General features: G+C 37.0%; 1 protein-coding gene across 1 annotated transcript; it reads right to left on the bottom strand.

Moving 5' to 3' along the window:
* Window positions 1–178: 178 nt before the first annotated feature.
* On the bottom strand, window positions 179–24,272 carry LOC763680. The gene is made up of 11 exons (XM_030985301.1): window positions 23,960–24,272; window positions 18,600–18,765; window positions 15,235–15,515; window positions 14,329–14,461; window positions 13,115–13,361; window positions 12,038–12,677; window positions 11,397–11,498; window positions 10,526–10,655; window positions 10,111–10,209; window positions 9,533–9,676; window positions 179–2,509 (listed from the first exon to the last, which is right to left on the bottom strand). The coding sequence occupies exons 2-11, from the start codon at window positions 18,702–18,704 to the stop codon at window positions 2,384–2,386; spliced, it is 2,007 nt and encodes a 668-aa protein (XP_030841161.1). The 5' UTR covers window positions 18,705–18,765; window positions 23,960–24,272; the 3' UTR covers window positions 179–2,383.
* Between the last annotated feature and the right edge of the window lie 1,322 nt (window positions 24,273–25,594).

Raw genomic sequence — 25,594 nt, 5'->3', positions numbered from 1 at the left:
CGAGAAAATGAGAAGGAGAAGGATAGAGCGAGAGAGAGAGAGAGAGAGAGAGAGAAAGAGAGAGAGAGAGGGGGAGGGGAGAAAGAGGGAGGGGCCTATTCAGAAATGATGGTGCATTGATTCATCCTGATGTAACCAAAACAAAAAACAAGAACCAATGAAACAAAAATAGAAAACATTTTTTTTTTCATCAGACACAATTTTATTGGATCGCAAAGCGACAGAATATACACCGTATATAGGTACTCTTCTACATCGACTAGCGATAAGAACCACAATAGTACATACTATAATACATAATATGAAAAATTACTAATTCCAATCTAGCTCAGCTAGAGATTATAATGATATACAAATGTAGGCAAAGTATAACATTGGCAAAGGATATCAAAATATGTGGAACAACATTTTCTAATCATTCTCTACATACACTCGGATCTGGCAATCGAGGGGTATGAGCTCTTGGTACAGAGAAGAACAGGGTCAATAGACATAGAGATAATCATTTGTGGTTGTTATTAAAGACCGTCAATACTACTGGGCCAGAAGGGATTAGACCACACATCGAGGTCACTGACATGTGGCTCATTAACTCAGCTCTTAACTAACATAAGAACAAGATGATCATGGGGGACCAACAGGCACCGATTGGGAAGTTTTCTATATAAGTAGGACAGTGGGGCTTTAAGAGACATCACTTCTATGAAACCTTAACAACAATATTAAAAAGATAAACGAGGACAAACGATAAATATATAAGAGTACTAAGACAACTATATTATGGTAAGTGACTTGTATCACTAACGTATCTTACAAACTATTTGCATATCAAATTCAAATGGATAAACAAATATTATATCATACATAATTAGTAAAAGAATAAAGAAACACATTAACAAAAAATAGTAGCGAAGCACATGAAACAACTGGAAGGAAATATTCTCAAAATACCTGTAGTTACACAAACAATACTAACTTAAATAACATTCTTAACCTACCCTAGCACATGTAAACATTTATTAAGACAGAGAAAACGACCGGCGCCGAAATTTGTATTAAGTATGAGGCGATTTTATATTCATTTAAATTTAGGTCACGTTACTATTTACTTTTTTTTTACTATTATTTTATATTAAAAAATGAATGAACAAAATATCTATTTGTTAGCACATTTTTAAGTGCTAATGTTGTTAGGATTTCTTCTTTGTTCATTTCATGTTCTTGACATCAAAATTATTTTTATTTAAAAAAAAATATATATATAGTTACAGCTACATTTGATTTAGCAAACTCAGGGGGCATTGAGCATACCCCCTCCCCCACTCTGATGACCTCTGCAAAATCAAACATGTCATACATCAGGGGAAGAACTGCCCCCCTCCCCCCACCCCCTCAGAAAATCCTCTCCTGGATCCACTACTGAAATACGAGACACTCAAGATGTTGAAAAGCACTGAAGCACATTTGCAGGACTAGATGTAGAAAGAGCACAAATAAAGCATATAATTGCCTATAAATACATCAATTTACAATGATTAAATATAAAACCACATGAATAATAATGCCACCATGCCACTATAATGCCACAACCAGTTAGCATGTTTGTCGACCACGAATTATAATTTACATGTCATTTTTTATAGGACGGTATTTTTTCACACAATTGTATATAATGCCATTCTAAAAACTGTATAAAAAGGTAGAATCCGTGATTAAAGACACACGACGATTAAACAATAACTATGTAGAGATTTTCCACCAATCAAACACCAAATACCGCGGCCTATGGCTGTGGGTTATACAGACAAGCACCAAAATACCGTAGACAAAAAAAAAATAACTTCCAACAAGCCTTCTTTAAATCTTTTGTTTTCAAGAGTCAAACTAATAAACCGTACATTTGTCAGCATATTATAAGGTTTGCTCACTTTTTCCATTTATTTTGTCAGATGTTATATGTTTCACAGATCATATTATACGCAAACTACATGTAATAGATGAACACAGCATGCAGTTGTTGGATATATTCGATATACGCGATCCATCCATATAAACAAACTACATACTCAATGAGTAATGTAGTGATTCGTGCATGGATAACTGAAAGAAAACGTTTATTTCATTCCTTTTCGAAGAAATTTAATGAGAATGTCTGCCAACTTGGACCAAGATTTAACGACTTGCAAGTATGGAATGACGTTTGAATGGCAAACTCATTTTAGCGTCGATTGTAACATAGATGATCTCGACATCGCCTCATCAACATCAACATCGTCACTTGTCCATTGGACTCCGCCATGATCATGATCAGCACTATCATCATGTTCATCATCATATGCACCGTCATCAACATCGAAGTCGATGATTGTTATGTTGAGAATGTTCAGCCTACACGGTAAAATGAAGAGCGTTTGAGTTTGTTCAAAGCCTTGTTGAGATCGTGGATGAAGTCCTTTGGTTGAACTACGAGGGGGAGAGCGAGGTTCCTAGTCGCCAGATATTGCATCATCTGTAATCGGAGAAATAAATGAAAGGAGAAAAGGAATATGCTTATTAGATAACCGTAGACAATCATCGTGATACTACTGTGCCATTGCACAACGTAATGTCCGTTAAACACGAAGTGTCATATAATGACGAAGGATTACGTCACTATGCCAACTAGTCCGGCAGCCATCTCGATATACCTTGTTTTAGGGTCTATAGTTTTTTTTTCTTCGGATTATAGTTCCTTAGACCATCAATTTGAAGAATTCGATTGCTGACACTCTGTCAGCATTGAGCAATTTGAGATATGTGACGTCATACAAAATGGCCGCCAAAATCCCCTTTTTAACCAAAATTAATGATATAAAAAGTTTTAACAGCATTTTACTACATTAAATGGCAGTCAAATATCTTGATTTTTTTCTAGAATCATCACTAAATAAAAATTGCAATGCTGTATGATCACAAATGATAAGCAAATTTGCATAATTCGGAATGGCGCCCTCTATAGACACATTAACTTGCATAGGTCAAAATGATGGCCAAATACCAATTTCTAACATGAGATTATCATATGTCATGAGTCAGATGCACTGAATACAGTGAGTAAAGATTGTGCTGCACATTTATTTTTATTTTGTAATTTGATACTCGAACAAAACACGGTTGAATTTTATGCTCTCTGTCCCATAGATATGAGGTGGCATATGGTGATAAATGCCCTTTTTCAGTGACAGCGTTAAGAAACTAGATTTGTATTCTAAGGTACTAGATTCTTTTAAATTAACCTAAAAATTACGAACTACCACTACGATACAGGACTATATCCGTTTATAAGTTTGCTTCAAAATCTTGAAATTTGTTTAAAAGCTCTCTAAAGTGTTGGGAACCCTAAAATATTCCATGTGGAAGAGGGTGTCATTTAACACTTAATTCTGCAAAGTAAGGTCGTGACTGTAATGCGTGCTTCCACACGCATGTTTGCAAATGAGTTCTCTTAACATTTTCTACAAACGCTTCAGTAGTTTGAGGTAGTGAGGCAAGGTTTGGGGGTATTTGGAGCTCCTAGTCTTCGGACCCTTGATAGCAACACGTTGATACGAGCCTCTGACATTCAGTTGGTTGTTGACTGTCCATAACATGAAGCAAAGCATTGAGTAGGTTGACTGATGACATATGACCATGCTGCATCAACATTGCCAACCCAGTCCTAAGGGAGTCGAATCTTCTGCTTCATCACTTTCAGCATTGTACCCTATCCAATGCCAAAGTATGCCCCAAGAGTGTCGCATCCCGTCAACGCATGTCCTGCCAACATCGATGGAATGATATCTCCTAACTTGTCTACATTGGCAGGAACATCAATAACAGTTCGATTTGTGAAGGGGCGTCTCCATGGTAATTGGCGTTTTATAAGTCCGTCATGTAGATAATGATGCAAAAGTAGTACGTAGACGTCTGTGTCATCCACTAGGCCCTAACATACATCTTCTCATTAGCATCAATTCCAATCGCTTGCTGTTCTTTGATGTTGCCTGCTTCATTATAACTATGTTGTGGACAGACCTTTCCTTGGCATGACATCACTGCCTGGAATCACTTCAACAAGAATCTCATCTTGACGTTAAAGGCCTGCTTGTGCTTTTGCCTATTTCTGAGCACCCAATCATCCTGCAGACTCGCGCATATAATTATGATGTCGATCAACTGTAGTTTGTTGTCATGAAAAGATAGTGAAGTTAGCAACACTAGAGACACGTTTCAACAACTTCTCTCCCTAGCTTTATTGATCTTTCCAAAGCTTTTGACTGCGTACAACATAAACGCCTATGGAAGATTATGAGCTAGATGGGATTTCCAGCACATATAATTCAACTCATCCAGTCGCTCTACCAATACCAAGAAGCAACAGTAAGAGCAGAGAATGGCGACACCGAAAGGTTCACTATTGGTCAAGTTGTCCGTCAAGGCTGCAACCTATCACCATAAATTTTCAACATCTATGCTGAATTCATCATGAGAAAGGCATTTTATGGTCAAGTTTCTGTTGGTGGACGAACGATCACCAACCTAAGATACGCCGACAATACAACACTCTCTGGCGTATTAATGGGGAAGGGTATGGGGGGGGGGGGGGTTGGGGACAGTTGAACCCCCAAACAAAATTCAAACTGTTTTTTTTATATATTCGATACCAGTGATTTACAAATGTTGCTGAAATGACATGATTTTCCTGGATTTTTCTCACTTTTTAGTAAATCCACAGTCAAGCAAAAAATATGCTTATTTAAAAGCCTACATGTCAGGGTCCGCAGAACAGCGGGGCTCAGGGGACTCGAGCCCCCCTCACTTTTTGTATAAAGTATGTTAAAGAGAACTAGAAAGAAAGAAAGAAAGTGACCCGAGGTGAAATGAGGTATCAAAATATGTTCATCTTACAGTTAATAAATGCCTGAAACCCTTGAGCTTCCGGGGGCTGTGCCCCTTGAACACCACGCCAATTTGCGCTCCTCTCTTCCTGATCGTAAATACTTCAACCCCCCCCCCACCCCGCTTTAAAAAAAAAGTTCCGCGGGGCCTGCATGTAACATGTATGAGTGGTGGTGATGCAGATTGTTTTTCTGCCCCTCTAAGTGTTTTTGCTCAGTATGCCACTGACAACACTTATAACAAGAACATCAGAAGAACTACTAGAACTCCTTAAAAAAGAGTGAAGGATGCAAGTAAATAATTTGGACCCTACCTCAATGTGAAAAAGACCAAGATCATGATTGGTGGAAATTAACTACATGCAACAGAGCATGGTGGTTGATGGAGAAGAAGTTGATCAAGTGGACAAGTATATATAATGTTCTTGGGTCAATGATTGTCAAGGAGGGTGGAAGCTCGGCAATCTGCCTTTGAAATATGGTGTTGGAGGAAGCTACTTGGGATATCATGAAGAGATTACAACACCAATGTACACATTAATGTCCATCATCGGAGATCAACCGCCACTTGCTACCAGGATTGACAAGTACAAGCTACAATAGTTTGGTCACGTTAGCAGAAGATCAGGAGACAACCTTGACAAATTATCATTCAAGGTACCTTTGAAGGTACCAACGTAACAAAGGAAGACTCAAGCTCAGATGGACTGACGACCTTAGGGAAATCACTAGCCACCCTCTAAATACTAAAGACACTCTACCGGATTGCAGGAGACAGATGCCGATCAAAAGGTCTCATCAAACGGGTCACAAGGGTGAGCCATGATCTTTATGACAACGACGACGACGACGAACAGTAAGAGATAGTTTCTTGGAGGGCAGCAGTGACGCGGGACTCAGTTGGAAGACTCTCGACCCGTTATGACCTCTAAATACTCTCGGATCTGTCAAACACCAAGCAAACATCATCAGATTTTCATCCACAGCAGAGCACAACCATCAATGACTGTACAAGGTTGTTCCAGTGTCTCATGCCTGGCTGACATCTCAACTTTTGTCAAATTCTATAAGTCCGTCTTTGACATGGGAGTGCTCGTTTCCAGAATCATCAAAAAATGCTGTTGGGACTGGTGAAAGCTCTTATGACAAAATGTCCTTGACATTGCCCTATCTTGAACTTGTCTGCAGTCCTATTACTCTGGAGTAGATCAAATTTTCATAGACTTTCGTACCCCAACATTGACTTCTTCATGGCTGCCACGGTTTGAACATTCTTGAAAATTGTGACATAGAATCCACCAGGTAATTTCTTTTGAAAATCATGCATCTGTCTAGTATAGATGTCAACTGCTTTATCCACATTCACTGACGTTGGAGCAATGCTGGTCTAAATAAAGCCTATTAATTGAATAATAATGTGTGCCGTAAAACCACTTCTCACCGATTTGTTGAAAAATAAATTCTTTCATAGCCATTTTTTTCTTGACATATGTAGGGTAGGTGTAGGGAATTGGAGACCACCAAGCTTGAACCCATCACTGTCTGTCCGTGTTGGATCCAATATTGATATAGCGACATATGTGGCCTTCAACAACACTACTGCATATATCCAATTCATTTCGAAGACTACAGTGCGTTCTCTCTACGAGAAAATTGGCAAAATTGACCAAGATAAGCAATTTTGATCGTAAAATTTTGCTCTGATATAAAAACACAATTTTTACTGAATGTTGTGGTGTATGCAGATATTTAGGGGTGGCCCTTAAAAAAAATAGTTTTAAAAGGAAGTTTATGAAATGTGCCAACCATCACAGAAAGTTTATGGCCACTGTGTGTTGTGAATGGGTGTTGCAATTCACATTATAGGTGTCTGATCAGAAATGTGTGTAGGTAATGGGGGACACCAGGTCCAAGATGGGGGCCTACTTCTCCCCGGTTGTTCATTTCATGTTGAAAGGCACTATCATGAAACATATTTGGTTGTACGTGTCACCATTCTAATTTGAATGCATTTAATTTTAAGAAGTTGTTTCTATGCTGTGAGTTTGATAAATGTAAAAGTCATATTGCAAGAACATTATTCTGAAAGTATTTTAACATATTTGAGAGCACCTTTATTACGGTAAACAAAAAAACTACAGAAATATTTTGGACCCCATTGTTTTAAAATCGTTTCAAAATTACAGTAAGTTCATTGGCTGCATGTATATCATTCAAAAAGTGTTTGAACTAACTATAACAATCCCATTTTCATTCAAATTGTATTTAAAATGTCTTGATTTGTAACTGTCCCTTATTACCTACACATGTAGGTAATGAGAGACCTTTGGTGATGACGTCATTAATCATTGTTATCTTATTAATCAGTTACATCATCACCACAATTTCGTTACCAAATAAAGAGAAAAAATACTAAAGAGAATACAAAAATGTCTGTATGTGTAACATTGTTCATGTTTATGTAAATTATGCAAATGTGCTTAATAAGGGTCTTCCATTCCCCACACCTACCCTATCTAAATTTGTACCAAACACGATGAAAGATTAATGCAGCACAACTGCAATTGTTTCCCCCAAAAAGCATTTAATATGATTTCAACGTGACATAGATTTAAGAAATTGGCATTTGGCTGGCACACATATTTTATTCAAATTAATATGTTTATAGAGGGCGCTATTTCAAAATATGCAAATAAGCTGGTCATCTCTGGCCATGCAACACCACGAAACATATTTTAGTGATGGTCCTAGAGAGAAACAGACATCTGGCTGCCAAAAATTGAAGAAAAAATCGTTATTATATATTTATTATTCATTTTTAAAGGAAAATCATGTACTTTGGCGGCCATTTTGTATGACGTCATATATCTTAAATTGCTCAAGGCTGACAGAGTGTCAGCAATCGGATTCTTGAAATAGAAGGTCTAAGCAATCAAAATCCATTGAAAAAAAAACTATAGACCATAAAACAAGGTTAGGCCAATAATCTGGATTTGGCTGCCGGACTAAACAGAGAGTAATATCGTACGGACAAAATGAAAAATGAAAAAATACAAACATATTGCCCACAGTTACCAATGCATGCTTCGTGGTCAGCATGGGTTATTTATTTATTTATTTATTTATTTATTTATTTATTTATTTCTAATCTTTTGTCAGGGTAGCCCATTCACCAATAAGTAGTGGTCTTCCATGGGGCCCTGAATAAACATTAAACATGAACATATTTTGTTGTTGTTGGTTATAACGCAATCGGAATAACGCTTTATTTGCAATTGGCATGAAGTGCTAACCCACATTTTTTTTAACAGGGTCAAATATATATACGTAGAGCAATTGTAGGCTGCTGTATTTCGACCTTTTAATTGAAAAGATGTTGAAGGCATGATAAACGATTGCTTGCATTTGTTTCTTACTACCGCCATCTCGCGACGAAGTTATTCATTCCTAAACAACGATATATTATGTGTAATGGACCAGCGGACACGTACAGTTTAATCACCCAAAGCACCCATTATGTACCTCTTTGTGAGTCTAGATTTTGAGTTGACAATAGAAAAGGGGAAGTTGTGGACAGAAATTACGAAATCCCGCACCCCCGTACATGACACAATAACCTTGTTATTCAAACAACAAACATCAAGCGCGCATTGGAGGCAAACAAAGTTTTATTCAATTTTCCCTGATTTTCCCCTAGGTTGCATTGATAGCTCTATTATGACTGTTTCAACAATAGTCGGGGATCGGTATTTGACAATTACTGCCTTTCCAGTTCAGTACATTCACCCATTCGTCATTTATTTACGCGACTTCCCTTTTTGCACTCTCTCGAGGCAGGGATCTGGGGTTTTTTTTGTGGTCATAATACTACATTAAAGGGAAATCCAACCCTTGTTATAAGTTGGTTTGTATGAAAGCAGAAAAAAACAGAGACAGAATAGCAAAAGTTTGAAATGAATCGGACCACTGCATGATGAATGGTAATATAAATGGACCATATACACAAAATGATCAAATGCGAAAAAAAGGAAACTAACTAAAGAAAAATTACTCGGACGAAATAACAAAAAATATCACGGAAAAACAGGAATTATGACTAAAAGCCGTTGATAGAGTAAATTAGTAAAATATACTTAATATATTAATTCTGTGTTTATGTCAAGGGTAATACAAATGGCTTTGTAAATATTTTGTTATTTCCTTGTAAAACTGGTTATTTTTTTTTAGCCTGTTGTTGTTGTTGCTGTTGGTTTTTATGGCATTTTCCATCGTGTCGTTGGATGATTTTCGCCTGTGCTGCTGGTTAAGTTTGTTATATAGCAATAAATAAATGGATGAATAAAATAAAACGAGGAGACTGCGTAATGATTAATGGACAAACTATTTGAATGCTTTACAGAGTAGCATCACGGTCACACCGCCGCACCGTGACCAACACCAGACCCACAACATACCGAACATAAAATTATAATTCCCCCCCCCCCCCAATGAGCAGGAGTCGACTGGACAGTACGGATTCGGTATGGATTCGGTATGTATTCGGTATGGAGTCGGTATGGAGTCGGTTTAAAGACGGTCTTGTAAGTGAGAAGGTGTCAGAAAGCATGGTCACTCACCTCATCTTTGGGGCAGTTGAGTCTAATGGGTTTATTCGCAGCCTCTGTGATGATCCACTCACATGATTTCTTTGAGAAGGCACTGGACTCGGATTTCTCTGTAAGACCCGATTCCGTGGCTGGTCCTGACCGTACATGGGTGATCTAGTCAATAAAACAATAACAAAGAAATAAGAATGACATAGTTCGAATGTATAACAGTCATTTTTCATCTATCATTGCATTCTTAATATCGACATGGGTCGTTTTATATTTTATTAGCCGTCATTCCTCCCCTATCATGAATATTTATAGACGTTATCGACACCATAAACATTAGGTCTGCAAGATAGTAATCTCGTATTCCTGTTCTCTCATTACCAGCACATACAAACAGTAAGGTATGTGAGTTAAAGCCCCCGATATATGCATTATCATGATCTTGTCACATTTTTTGTTCCTTTCTGCTCTTTTCTACTTTTCAGTATTTTTTATTTCCTTTTCTCTCGCTATGTGCCTCCGTGCGTTATCTGGCTAAGCCACTAGGAGTCGTTCAGAGTATAAAATTGACGTGTCGATATTTTTGAAGATTCTCTTACCTCATTTGCTTTGCATTCAAAACCCCACAGAGTGTCTTCGTGTATTCTCGTACAGTTGATGATCTTGGCAAATGGAAGACGATTCACGTGTAAAACAATCTGTGGGACAAACAAAATAAAAAATAAAACAGAATAAGTAAAGAGTAAACTGTTTTACTAAGAAGGCTATGCCGATTATTCTAATTGGCTCTCCAGACAAAATGAAACACGTTTAGATTAAGCAAGTGACAAAATCTAATAATGGATTACATAAATATTCAAACACTTAAATAGTCACTTATTTGATTGACAAAACAATCAATCAATCATTTAATTGATTAACCAATCTATCGTTCAATGATCAATCAATCAATTACATCCACTCAGAAACATGATAATCAATCACGTGTTACTCATAGACCAATCAGTGACTTACCTGAGATCTAGATGATGTCTTGATGAATGTATTCGCCCATTCAGCTTGTGAGACGACTTGGTCATTGACTTGAACAAGATTATCACCAACATGCAGTTTACCAATCAGAGACCTCTTCCACCCTGCGATGCTGTAAGGAAATATTTGGATTGATAAAATAAACATTATAGCTTGACATTTATATTTGAACTGCATTTTAACCCATAGTAACGTAAAAGCAACAATACAGTAGGGGAGGCCAGAGTAGTGCACATACGAGGATCAGTGCTTGGGATGGTATATTTCTATCATAATGTTATGTAATAGTCGTATAGTAGCACAGTTGACAAGTGATATAGAATTACTTGTATATCAATATTGTAAAATAAAATAAATCAACACAAAGGCATGGTGACATAGTATAGTATATAGTATTATTAATGGTATAAGTAGAAGCAGTACTAGTAGTAGTACTACTACTACTACTAATACTTGTATTAGTAGCAGTACATGTATTATAAGTAGTAGTATTAGTAGGGGTAGTAGTAGTAGTAGTAGTAGTAGTAGTAGTAGTAGTACAAGTAAAAGTAGTAATAGTATTATTATTATTACTACTACTACTAGTAGTAGACGTAGTAGTAGTAGTAGTAGTAATAATAGTAGTAGTAGTACTAGTACTAGCAGTAGTATTAGTAGTAGGGGTAGTAGTAGTAGTAGTAGTAGTAGTAGTAGTAGTAGTAGTAGTAGTAGTAGTAGTAGTAGTAGTAGTAGTAGTAGCAGTGGTAGTAATAGTAGTAGTAATAGTAGTAGTAGTAGTAGTAGTAGTAGTAGTAGTAGTAGTAGTAGTAGTAGTAGTAGAAGTAGTAGTCGTAGTAGTAATTGATGTACTCACATGACTTTTCCTCGAATGTCAACCAGAGCAATTGAATTGACCAAATCTTCCTTATCGATATGAACTTCGATTGCATCTCCAGCCTGCTCAGCCATCAACGCTCTAAACAGAGAAATGGAGAGAGAGAGAGAGAGAGAGAGAGAGAGGGAGAGGGAGGGAGAGAGAGAGAGAGAGAGAGAGAGGGGAGAGAGAGAGAGAGAGATAGGGGAGAGAGAGAGGGGGAGGGAGGGGGAGAGAGAGGGGGGAGAGAGAGAGAGAGAGAGAGAAAGAAAGAGAGAGGGGGGGGGGGGGAGAGAAAGAAAAAAATGAGAAAGGGAGAGAGGGAAATGTTTATCAATTAAACGGAAATAAAACTGAAGTGAAAACTTTAATCTATCCTGACAAACTGTGATAAGTTTTTTAATTCATCTTAGATTTTGCTTTCTAGTTTTTTTATTTACCTTTTGTTTTCTTCCCTAATCTGCTTCTTTCCCTCTCTCATTTTCTTAATTAATATTTTTCTTTAACTTTAACTTCTTTTGATTCCTTAGCTTGTACTTTTTAAAATCCCTATTTCATTCAATTGAAAAAGAGTTTGACAATAAACTTAATTAACCATTTGACTTCATTAGCAAAATCACCGCCGTGCATTACTAACTTACTTGATATCTGAATATGGCTCTTTAACTTCAGGAACGGGTAGTTGACTGAAGCGTGGAGAGTACTTGAGACTATCTTCAAGGCTGATGGGCACGCTTTCCGCTCTCCTACGCCCCCCTGGAAGCACCGGTTGGTGGTAGTTCGTCTCGCTGGTGGGACCTGCTAGAGAGCTCTTCCTGCGTGGTTGGCTCCCTGGTCGAGCAGGAATGGGAGGACTCGCCCTGCTCACTAATGGGCTCGCGGGCTTGAACGGGAGCCTTTGATTCATGTATGCATGTGTACTACCATCGTCGTTTAAAATCCTTTGTAATTCAGCTGAGTTATCCACCCCCAGTCTCTTTGCAATCGTCTCAGTGACATCATGTACAAGATCCTTTTCATCCTCTTCTGGTATGGAACTGTCAGTGTTATCGAATGAGGATGAACTGTGCATTGTTTTCCTTAGATGTTTAGCTGGAATCACAAGGTGCTCGCTATTGACGGTGGTCGCACCGAACCGACGCGGTGGTGATGGTGACGATGAAGGAAGGGCATCGTACACGGAATTGGACCTGTCATCCTCGTTTCGATGTATTGCGGAATCGTAAAACCCACTCTCCGTTGACTCGCGTGAGGAGGGTGAAGTTCTCTCTTCATAAACACCTGCATCATCACAAAAAATAAAATAATCGAATTAATTGCCAACATTATTGTTATAACTATCACGATGACAGAAACAATATTTAACTGGCAACCACATTATGGTTAACCTTTATATTCTGTTTTCCATTTGTTTGCAAATCAACCTTTTCATTGTATCAGTTTATGAATACACTATTAACAAGCATTTTGAGACACAAAAATTCATAATTTTTGCAAAGGTACAGATGAATTTCAGATTCATGGCACATAATATAGAGACTGAATGACGATAGCTTTATTACAAACTTCATTTGTTTATCCAGCCAGAATAAAACAAGTTTAATTTGACTGAATAGCAATGGCTTATGAACGACAAAATGCTTCCAGTGAATGCATTACTGATCGAATAAATTCATGCAATCTTGTTTCATATTATTAATAGATATTTTGTGTATTACCTTCGCTATTTCTGTAGAAAGTCGATCTCCTCACAATGCTGTTCGTTTGTCTTCCTAATGGCTCACGTAACGTAGGCGATGGCACAGGCGATGTGTTATCATCCTCGAGATCAAAGGAGACAGTAGTCGGGAAGAAACGTTGAGGGGAGAGGTCGTTCAACTCCTCACTCGACATGCTTGATGATGACGAACGTTCCGATTCGCAGGTCGATCTGGTGAATGATGCCGAGATGCCGCTGTCTCGTTCCTGTTGAAACATAAAATCGTTTAAATAGGACAGATCGCAAACGGTACGGAAATGGCTCTTGAAAAAATAACGCTTTTGTTCCTGTTTCGACCCTACTGTGTCTATGTATGACTGCACTCCAGGATTTCCACCAATACAATATTACTTTGAATTACTGTGAAGTTTAATTTTGCACAGATAATGAAAACTGTCGAAATCTGTTTCATTTTACCTGCTAGAAATTTACAAAATATGAGCAAACATAAAAACTGCAGAGATGTTTGATTCCCGTTTGATTACATGTACGACATTGTGTTGCATTATACATTTCACCTTAGGACGTAATTCATTTCTATTGTGTGCGGCCAGATATCCGTTTTTAAAAGGAAGCTATGAGATGAAATATGTTTTAATAAAATGGCTCAAAAACCATGATAAATGACTGGAATTTTCCCTTTTAAGCTAATTAATATCTTTAAATTGAACTTGTTCCCTAAACATTCTTTGACGTTGGTGTCATTCTTGGGGGAGAGAAGCTATCCATTATGGGCTATGCACGATAACAGGAGATGTTTGACCATTTAGAAAGCAATAACATTAAATGGTAAATTCCTTGAAATTCACCTCGTAAAGACTTGACGAGGGAACAAACTTGAAAGGGAACACATAAGATATAAACAAAGGGGAAATAAATTTGTATCCGAGAACGAAATCTTTTTCAGTATTTAAGCAAAATTCCCATCCGTTTGAAGCTCCATTTTAGGGGCATAGCCTAAATAATGGAACTACGACTACTTTGCTGCTTATGCAAAATCGTAGCAATTTGAAAAAATAACAAATCTGTCTCTCTGTCTCTCTCTCTCTCTCTCTCTCTCTCTATCTTTTCTAGTCCATCATCCCCTCTTTACAACTTCAATTCACCCCTCTCTACATTTCTCCCGCCCACCAGTATAGTATAGTATTTTATTATTGATTTTGTTGAGCTTACTAGATTGTCCGATGAATCCTGTGCTTGATGTGTTGGAGAAAGGCGTGTCTTGTCAGGCCGGACTCGTCTCTTTATTAACCTGGTATCACTCGAGAACTTCATAAAGACACTGTGCCATGTATCCAGTTCAGCACTGACGAAACAAGAACACCAATATATAACATGAGAGCTTAAATATCACCACAACATGCTACATCCCTCTAAATACGCAAGCAAATAAATATTCTTTCATTAAGTATTTAATTAAAGTTTGGATTGTGGCCACGCAATGCTATATCAAACTTTAATTTCATCATCAGAAGGTTTTTTTTTTCTCATTTTAGTATTACCCCCCCCCCCCCCGGGTTCAAAATGATTCAAATTGTCCTTTTTCGTCCATGTATTTGTGTATCGATTATACCAGAATACTAGTTACGAATGAACGTTCCTCAAATGTTACACAATGCGTTCAGTTTGACCCTTTTCTGTGAATGGAACCCATTCATTTTAATTTATGGTCGAACGCACAGCTACGACAGGGTTTTGCCACTTTGTGTTAATCCGAATTAAGATCCCAGGGCACAAGAATTAGTCAACAAAACAGAGGACAACACGTTCATATTTCAGGGACCTCAAAATCACCCAACGACGATGGAAAAAGCCATAACAAATTATTGAATAAATTTACCTCTGAAGAGGTACATAAAGAAGAGATTGTGTCATATATATAAATTGAGGGAGAAGGAGGAAAGACAGATTGTAAGAGAGAGAGAAAGAGAGAAAGAGAGAGAGAGAAAGAGAGAGAGGGAGAGAGAGAAAGAGAGAGAGAGAGAGAGAGAGAGAGGGGGGCAGAGAGAGAGGGGCAGAGGGGCAGGGGGCAGGGGAGACATAGAAAATAGACACAGTAAATTTTGATTATCAACTCACTTGTTATCTGGACGGAAGAATTTAGGATGCGATCCATTGACGATGATGAGAGCATTTTCCACCTTCTTCTTAGTCTTCATCTCAAACTTGTGAACCTTGAGTGATGTCATCAAACGAATCGTCTCGACTGGTGCGCTCGAAGTTTTTCTTTGACGACCCAATGTCGAAGTCTTTGTCGTTGACGATGACGATCTCTTGAAGGATTTTTCATCTTTATAGCCACTGAGTGTGAGATTACCCTCTCCGAAATACTGGAGCGTCCAGTATCTACGATGCTTCTTCTGTATAAGGAAAAAGTAGAGTTAAACTATATAAAACCTAAATGTATGAACGTGCATAACGCGGCAATGTGCATACGAACATTATGTTAGTATGATAGGTTCCTGAAAGTATACCTCAAATATAGATGAATTCCATTTGTAACAATTAGCTCAAGAAAGAGAGTGGAAGAAAAAGTAAAATGTGGATAAGGCAAAGAGGGAGAAAAGGAAGAAGGAGAAGAAAAGAAGGATGAAGAAGAAGTAGTAGTCGTAAAAAAGAAGAAAAAAGGGTATAATAAGAAGCATTGGAGAAGGAGGAGAAAGAAAGAAGAGAAAGAAAAGAGAGAAAGAAAGATATGAGATGAGAAGAAGACAGAGAATTTAAAGAAAGAACAAGAAGCTTGATCGATAAGATAAAACACTTGCAGTGTGTTTGATATATTAAAACAGGTACCGGTAGGAAGTAATTAAGTTTTAAGTGTCAATATCATGAATGTCAAAAATGTCACATAAAAAAGGAATCTATCAATGACTTCCTGAAAAGAGGCAAACAAAACAACTTAAATCTTCTCCAATGTCAAATTTTATCCAATTTTTGTTTTATTATTTTGAAGAAGTTCCATGACGAAATAATACAGTTCGAGATAAGATAGGAAGTACGAGTGAAACAGAAAACGGGAAGTTGGTATTAGAAAGAAAATCTAAAATAATGCAAGATATGCTCCCTTTGTCACACTTCCTCTGTATTCCACAGAAGTTTGTGATTCCTTTTCAATCAAATAAGTGTTTGCATTCCCATTTTCGTTCGGGAAGTTTGCATTGTCTTTCCAAGCGATTTTGTTTTCAAATGCTTTATAAATACTTATCACAATCTCTAAATAAATATTATACTAAATAATAATAGTTATCTTTGTATTGTATACGATAAGATTATGTGGTTTGCTTTCAGTTTTCTGAAGGGTTTTCATACGTGATGTAAGGATTATTTTTGAACGATATGACTCTGCTGTTTATATTTGAGATTATCCACTCCGACCTACGTTTATCAATTATAAAAGTTTGAAAAATATGTCCTTTTCGTGAGAAAAGTACGCCTATCAATCGAGAAAGAAAACCGAGTGATATTTATCGCTGTCCAGCAGTTAGAATTAAGTTATCAAAGGGAAATTATTTTTAAATACCAGTCATAGTAATCAGTATGCAACTATGAAATAAGAATATCGAATGGAATCAGACACTTTTTAAATCTCGATAATGGCCCAGTTTGCATGTGTTCTATGAGACGAAATCATTAAATCAAAACCTCATATGTATTGCCTCGGAAACAGCCATCGTTCACAATTCGCGAAAATGTTAGTACAATATTTTATTTTTATGATCTAATAATCATCTTTTCTGAATCAGACTTTACATAATCTTGCAATCAGAGTGGCGCTTTTTTACAATTTGAATCATTATAAGATTGTCCCTTTGACATCTGGACTTGTATCCGGTCGGAAGTATCAAGCAAAAATAGATAACCGAAAGTTCTACTTAATGCGTTGAAACTGATAGGTAATTTACTCCTTATAATGAGGACATTAGAGAAGATAATTGAAAAGAAACACCTAATGTCAGTTTCTCTTCTCTTTCATTTAGACACATGTCTCTTGCTCATAAATCACATAATGACCTTCGTACTTTACATATAGTATTTCAAATGAGGTCGTTCATCATGAGTTCAATTCTGTTTAGTTAAGCTGAGGTTTTAATGATACCATTTCAAATTAACCGGTAATAAACTGCACACAAGTGCTAAATAATCGTGATTCTTAAAAAAAGCGTGTTAAAACTTGTTGGTTCGGCTGAGTACATAATAATACCATTCAAAAAGCTGCAAGTTTTATGATCATTATTCCTGTACTATCGATTTCTTGCTTAAAACTTAAATCTTCTTTGGTACATACAATTTATTATGATTAGAGAATATTTCACCAATATGACTTTAAGCACGTATAGTCCAAGTAACATGGACTTTCCCCCGTATGCGTCACAAACCTCATCTAACATTTGTAGTATATATTTGACCACAACAGATATGTGATGATTAGGGTAAGCATGACGTGTTTTTGAGTGGGGAACCTTCCGGTGCAAACACCCCCGCGCGCTCCCCCCGATGAGCTATCTCGTCTTCAGTGTTGTGAAACATAGTCTCGTATAATCTTACACGGTTTTCTTCCATTCATAACAGTTTAATTTATCTGTTTGCCACAGACAGAACAGAAATATAGACTTATCATCATCTTTCATAATATGCCCAGCTCTTAACCCGTTCACTACTGCATTTTCTCGATCTCATAGGTAATACAGGCGCCATCAGGTTCCAGAAGACGGGTTAAGTGGGGTGGTGTTGACAAGGTACAACCAACATGACCAAAGCTATGACAACTTCGATGCGAAGGTGCATAGCAGCTTCCCCGGATCAGATTTATATTTTACTTTAAAGAATTCATGTTTAAAATCGGCCCAAAGGAGTATCGGAAATGGTATTAGGTAACAATACTTTCGAATAAAAATTATGTCTGCAGTTATCTTTGCATTTTCAATTACAAGCAAACCCAAGTTACTTTACCGTACGTCACAAACCACATTTAACATTTTTAGAATAGATATCTGACCACACTTAAAATTTGAGTTGAGTATATATGTGATTGTATTAATGTAATAGCCATACTAGAGCACCATCCATGTATCCACATAGTGAGTTAATATCTATCACGGTCAAAGTTAATTGTATTGATATTGAGAATAACAGAATATCACAACTACACGTAGTTTTATCTTTTTTAATTACTTTAACATGAAGTTAAAAGCAATTAGAACATATATCATAAACGATGAAGGTGTAGACAGATACAACAGTATCTCTTATCAATTGATCTGAATAAAACATTCTATATGCTACACCTTGTACGAGATGGAATTTGAATGCCCAGCGCGTCTTCCAGTAATTCGCTTTTGTCCTGGGTTGGTATGTCTTCTTTGCTGTGCCAATGCGATCCATGAGTTACGTGTTTTTCAATTTTGCATCATATCAATAATGATCATAAGAAAATATATGTTTACCTGAAAATGAACTGTAAATCCTCCTTGTACATTGATTTCATCTCCTGGTGTGAGATAGCCGCTGTGTTGAATACTACCAGGCTCCATGGTTGTCTCTACTGGCATGGTCGCGCCAATCCGGGCTGATGTTCAGTCAAGGAATCGAAGTGCTTGGAGCTAGGCTGACCTGTGTGTGATAGAACAGAACGCTAGTGAGAATAATAACAATCACAAGGTTAGTCCCTATCAACTCCTTGGTCTGATCGCCTGAGTGCTGGCGGGCTGATGTTGAGTTAAGGTATATATCGGATGGTGTTCTAGAGCTGGTCTGATCTGCGTGTGATGAAACCGAACGCTAGTGAGCAGAATGACAATCACAGGGGGCAGGCAGGCAGCGCCGCCGAGTATGGTTGAAAGAGGAAGCTGAACCATGAAAAATAGTCAGATAGTCATATTGATGTGGTTTTATTGACCCGACCCCGAGGCTTAAGGTCCCTAAAACCTACGTTTACAATACAAATAGTATTTAAACTATAATGTAAACAGGCAACTATTGTTCCGCATTCTGATATCACTCATAATGATGCCAAGGTGGACCGATTAGACTGTTTGTTTTTATGTGAAATATTTTCACGTTTATCATACCATTACAGATAAGCAGAAACATGGTGGGGATAAATACATACGAGACGCCAATAAGATAACTAGTAACTGAGTAGGTGAATACTGCTTTTAAAATGGAGAATTGGGATCTTTAACAAAAAGGATATGTCGAGGATACAAAGATGCAGTAATAAATACGCTCGAATAGTTTTGAATGCAGACTGCCATAATTAGGACTATTTCACTCACTTAAATGGCAGTCAATTGAACAAAGAATAAACTTTCATTAGTTTGTTATGGTGCACAAGCTACATGTATACTGAACAACGTTGCCCCATAATACCTCTATAAACGTAATATTGCCTGTTATACTCGATATACCATTGCTTGCTAAGTATATACCTACCGAAACCAAGAACTGATTGTAAAAAATAATCCTTCTATACTGCAAGCAAACTTTTTAATTCACTTACATTGTATGTTTAAATATCACCCACATTACATATATTTAAAAACCGCCTAGACGGCAACACCAGTCTATAATGTGATATCGCAATAACTAAAGCCAACTGATTCTATTTGAAATTATATTACAAAGTTTTATCTAAATTTGTCATACCTCTGATGTACCTTTATGCTTTAATTGCCATGGATTTTTATGTATGTATCTATGTTTTTGTATGTCATGTTTAACTTTATACATTGTAATATCCACCTGAGGCTTCCCCCCCCCCCCCTCCCTGTAAAGCAGACCTTGTGGCACTGAAATAGGGCTACCCTGTGTTTTTTTAAGAAGACTGAATAAATTAGAAATAAATAAATAAACAAGTTCGTGAAATGTAATGGTTGTGGTTGTACTTGACATCAATTTAACTAAGGACTCTCTCTTACTCTCTGTTTCTATCTCACAAACTCATTTTCTCTCTCTCTCTCTCTCTCTCTCTCTCTATCCCTCTTTCTCTTACACACACACACACTCACACACTCTCTCTATATTATATACATTACTCTCACTCTCTCTCTCTCATTCCCATCTCTCTCTCTCTCTCTCTCTCATTCCCATCTCTCTCTCTCTCTCTCTCTCTCTCTCTCTCTTCCCCACTCCCTCTTTCATCCTCCTATTCGCCCATATACTTTATTCGCTGACACACTCTCTGTACGATGAATATACTCTACTACGATACGTATTAAGTTAGTACCCGGACTGTAGCCGAGTCGCCATGGTTAGGCGCGGAAGCATTCAAGGAATATGTTCCTACATGTCCTATCGGGTACCCATTTAACACCTGGGTGGAGAGTGGCAAATGTAGATTAATGTCTTGCCAATTGGACATTGGCTGCCATCATCCCTGTTTTTCTCTCATATTCCTGGTCCTTACCTCTCCTTCTTTTTCTCACCTTCTCTCGCCTCCTATCTCTGTTCCATTTTGGCATCAACGTTTTTTTCTTCTTGGTAAATGCATGTAAAAAGGAAGAGGTATTGGAGCTAAAGATAGAGGCGATAATTCTAAACAAATCTTTGATTTATATTAAAATCACAAAGTAACTATACGTCATTGAAACCAAAGCGATCAATCCTATTTGATAGCTTTATGATTATCTTAATTATTTTCACTATCGCATGGTTTGGATTTATTCATAGAAACAGACTCGACTTAATTATAACGTAAGTTTCGATCCCGGTCGATTCAGAAGCTGGTTGTTGTCACACAAATGCTATAACCTTACTTCCGGTTCATTACATGATTCTAATTAATATCACCATATCTTGTACTCTGGCAACCTTGAACAATTTCAATAAATTAATTGCTTTAAATGTTTCTATACATCAGAAGACACAACTAACTGTGCAGTGGCTTAGCTACGGGGGCGGCAAGGGGACACGTGTCCCCATCGAACGGCAAGAAAGGGGAGAGCGATCGGAGAGATGAATGCAAGGAGAAAACACCGTTAGATAATATAATGAGATATTATATTGTTCGTAAATCCTCTTCAAAGATTATACTATCATGTGAATATACCTCTTACAACAAATTCAAATCAAATGGCAAACACTAAATATCTAGCAGCGTATTACATATTTATTCTAGATCAGCATGTAAGAAATTGTGTCGAACTTTATACATGTTCAATGGCTTGAAGGGGTACAATTGAATTCATATTCGAACATTGCATATAAATTATATTTATATATGCTGCAAACTCCTGAATAAGTATTATTGTTATTAGTTATTAGTTTAAAAAAACATACTGGGTATATTTGTGGTCGACATAAAGTTTAAATTCAGTTTATTCAATTTGGACATGTTGTCATCGCTCTTTGTGCATAGCTTCTGCTGTACTTTGTAACAAATTACATTTAAATGTCAAGAATTGTCAAACTGTCAAGAAATACAAAACTTGTCTTAAAGGCCCACTGCACTACTTGTAGCTACTTGCGCCCTCTATATAACAAACAATGCCTAATCGGTGACCATTGGTCCCCCATAATCCTCTTTTTCTTATGTTAACTGAGAGCTGAGTTGATGAGATAACCACCTGTCCAGTGACCTTGCAGGGCTGTCTAATCCCTCCTGTAAACTACGTCAGATAAGCTTTAAGACACATTTATTAAAAATTGCTTTAAATGATTAACTTACTCTGTTCACATTGATGTAAAATTTCATATGCATTGCAATTTGTAGGTTTGTTTGTAATTTTTTGTTTTGTTCAATATGTAATTGTTTATCATTGTATTTTGATTGTTATAGCGCTTAGAGACTTCGGTGGAAATCGCTTTATAAGTACCGTTTTATTATTATTATTTTCACATTAGTTGGTGAAGTTTAATCAAGGCACTATAGGGTCTACCCAATCACTACTAACACAAATAGTGGACAAGGTATTCATCGGTACAGTAATAACAGGTAGATTTACATGTATGCGCGTACTTCGCTGCCAAAAACTCACGAATTCCGGTTTTTAAATGATTATGGTATTACCCCCTCCCCCATCTGAACATAAATCGTGTTTTGAAATATAACCTTAAATGACTTATTATTGATAGATAGATGCGCACGAGTGAATATGCATGTCGAAATCATAGTGGGGTGAAAACCCAATTTCCTGATATTAGTTGTGGCTACAGGTGATGTAATACCAAAGAAAGCAAACTTCAACCATGAAAAACTGGTTAAATGTCATGTGCGGCCATGCAAGTTATTTGTATTTGTCCATGTTCAATATTCCTAAATGCATGCTTCGGAAACCAATACAAGTCGAAACTATTCAAGGTCTTTTCAAGTGATGCGTATTGCAGTTTTCCATCTAGGACATGTATTTGATCGACTTCGTATTGATTTTCTAGCTTCATGATAACAAAGCTATTATCATACGAAAATGAAGAAAAAAATTGTGTATAGATAAAACAAAGGGTAGTAAACAAACAAAGAACTAAACGAATCATATATGACGAAACATACGAAAAACGAATTCAAAACAAGGAAAAGCAATCATAGAGAACGAAAATAACGACTTCGATAAAGCAAAAAGAAGTTTGAGAAGAATTGGCATAGAATGAATATGGAATGGACTTACTCGAGAAAACTTCGTACAAGTAATATATATTTAAAATAAAACCAGATAATCTATCTATATCAAATATATATCTTGTTCTTCTCGAAAGCGTCACCATCAGTGTATACTAATACAACAATATGAAAACAAATACTTTAAATTGTTTCAATGGATGGCAGGGTCTGTTTGGCCTTGTAGGAGCCTTGCTCTTATTGACTGACGTTAATCTCGACAATGGCACGGTCATTGAAAACTTTGTTATCAAAAACACTGACATTGACGTCGAGTGGACATGAACATGATGGCAGTGGCGGATCCAGGGGGGGAGGGGCCGGGGGCCCGGGCCCCCCCCCCCCCTTGAGAAAAAAATCATGTAAATTCACGTGATTTTTACCTTTTTAGGGGGTGCAAATTGAAAAATTTTCGAGGACCAAAAAAAAAAAGTTGGGCCCCCTCCCCTAAGAAATCCTGGATCCGCGCCTGCATGATGGTCACACGGACTGACCGAGTGTGGTCTTGACCTTACATGTGGTCCTCGAAGTAAGGAAACAAATGACTGATACGAATGTTTGTTCGTACACAAGACCTTAATCGGTCTTAAAATGTCATTAAATGACTGACTCGATGTAATGCTTATTATTGCAAAGGCAGACAAAGTAGCAAACATAAACGATTTTCTCTCTCTCTCTCTCTTTTCTTAATCTCGCATATTATCACTGTCTATATCAATTGATCATAAACCATTTTTGTAATGGAGAAAACAATAAATTAGGAAAATGATAAAACTTTAGCACAATTTAGACTTATTATTCAAGATGCCATTATTTACATCAGATTGGCATCATTTCAATGAATTAATCTTCTCTTAAAGTGTATTTAGCACTCTGCCTTTTCATCTGTCTATCATTATTGAACCAATAACTCTCAACGAAATCTCGATTAACCAGAAGCTTTAAAATCGAAACATTCTTTTACAAGGATGGAGGATGATAATGCAAGAATAACAATACTGAACTAAAGTGCAATGTCCATATCAATTTAGATGGCAAGAAACTAATGAAACTAAATTGTCTTAGTACATTGCACTGGTAAACGTAACAACAGACGTAAAAAACAACGACGTTTGTATGAGATCGACTTCCATTATATTTTAGAATGCATTACTAACACATAACATAGGATAAGCAAATGAGAAACATGGCAAGATGTCTATAATGTCTTACCTTTTTTTGGATGCTAGTGCGATAAACAGAAGGCTTGAGGACTTAGTTGAGGTAAATAGAAGAGATTTTAAATGCGTTTCAAACAGAGCTGCGTTACGAAAAATTAGATGTATGATGCTCGTTACAGTAATAGGCCTATGTAGTATTCAAACCAAACTCACAAGATAACAGCATGCAAAAATTACCAGAGCGAACCGACAACTGGAGCTTGGAACAGGTGATTGAGTATATTGTGAGACTGAGTATATTAGTTTGATTCATTCATTGTCGAAACCTATTCAGCTATACTTTATACAAACATCGCCAAGTCGCATTCAAATTACGTCAAGGGGGAGGAGCTTATTGATCGACCTCTGGCCCCCCACGGAGTAGTATTATATCAAGTCGTTTCAATGATTACTTCGGCTTCTAATGTTGTATGTCTTCTTCATAACTGATTCACCAAGTGCAGTGATATCAGAAAATCGATTGCTTTTCAATTTTGTCAACGCCTCCCCCTTACTGCATATTAAAATCTATATCTACGATTGAGATGAATGCGATGATAAAACACAATCAATGAGATGTATAGAATTACGTTTTGACCTATATCCGAAGCGACTTGAAGTAGTCTATGCGCACTTTACGCTGCTTAACGTGACGTAATGGGGAATTTCCCCCAAATACCCAAATATTTGCAGCCTTACAAAGTTTTAGTCTTCCCCCTTGAAATAATAATAAATCTATTAGTTGTGAAATCCAGGGTTCACAAGGTTGAGTAAGGGGATTTTCCGTTTCCTTCATTTCTGTTTGCTCTAAAGTTAAAGTCTTTTTAGGTTACATGATGCTGTACTGACGGTAGCCAAAATTCCCATTTAGTCCAAAGCATGTCATCCGTTTGTGCAATGATCATAGACGTAAACAAAAATATATTTGCTTGCTAAATCACCATTCAAAAGGGCTGAGGAGGGATAGTGGTATTTTTAATGCTCTACATTACACTTTACATTGGTGAATCCATTACTATAAATGATGCATCCAGCATGAGAAAAGTGTCAAAAATTCCATTTAAAAAATGCTTTAACTGGTCAGTGTTTGGAAGGGTGATCATTTAACAATTAAGTTTTAAAACTATATCAAACTATTCACAGGGATAAGAAAGGGCTAATTGTACCGGTAAATTCAAACTTATCTTCAAACTAAAACTAGAAATGAATGAATCTCTCATGAACAATTCAGAGTGGTTTAAGCTCCTGACTTGAAATGCGAAGGTCTTGGTTCGATCCTAGGCACAGCACTAATGTCTTTTGGCAAGGCATTAATCTACATTTGCCACACTCGACCCAGGTGAGGTATATGGGTACCTGGCAGGAATTAATTCCTTGGAATGCTAGAACGTTGCAATGGTAGCTAGGCTATGCAATAACCGGGGTATTTGTATATCTGTAAAGCGCTTAAAGACATTGTATTAAGCGCTAAATAAAAGCGGAATAATATTATTATTCAAGCCAGGGTAATAATTAATTTGTGCGCCTCGAAATAGGAGTGTCTAGATACACGGCGCTATATAAATGCCTGTTGTTATCATTATCATTATTATGTTATAGATGATGAGGTAGGGCTATATGCCTATAGTGATTATGTAGTAAGCAGTAA

This window comes from Strongylocentrotus purpuratus, unplaced genomic scaffold (assembly GCF_000002235.5).
Source record: "Strongylocentrotus purpuratus isolate Spur 01 unplaced genomic scaffold, Spur_5.0 spur5_scaffold_15, whole genome shotgun sequence".
Taxonomy (NCBI): domain Eukaryota; kingdom Metazoa; phylum Echinodermata; class Echinoidea; order Camarodonta; family Strongylocentrotidae; genus Strongylocentrotus; species Strongylocentrotus purpuratus.
The sequence above is the reverse complement of the archived record's forward strand: the minus strand, read 5'-3'. Positions and strand labels throughout refer to the sequence as shown.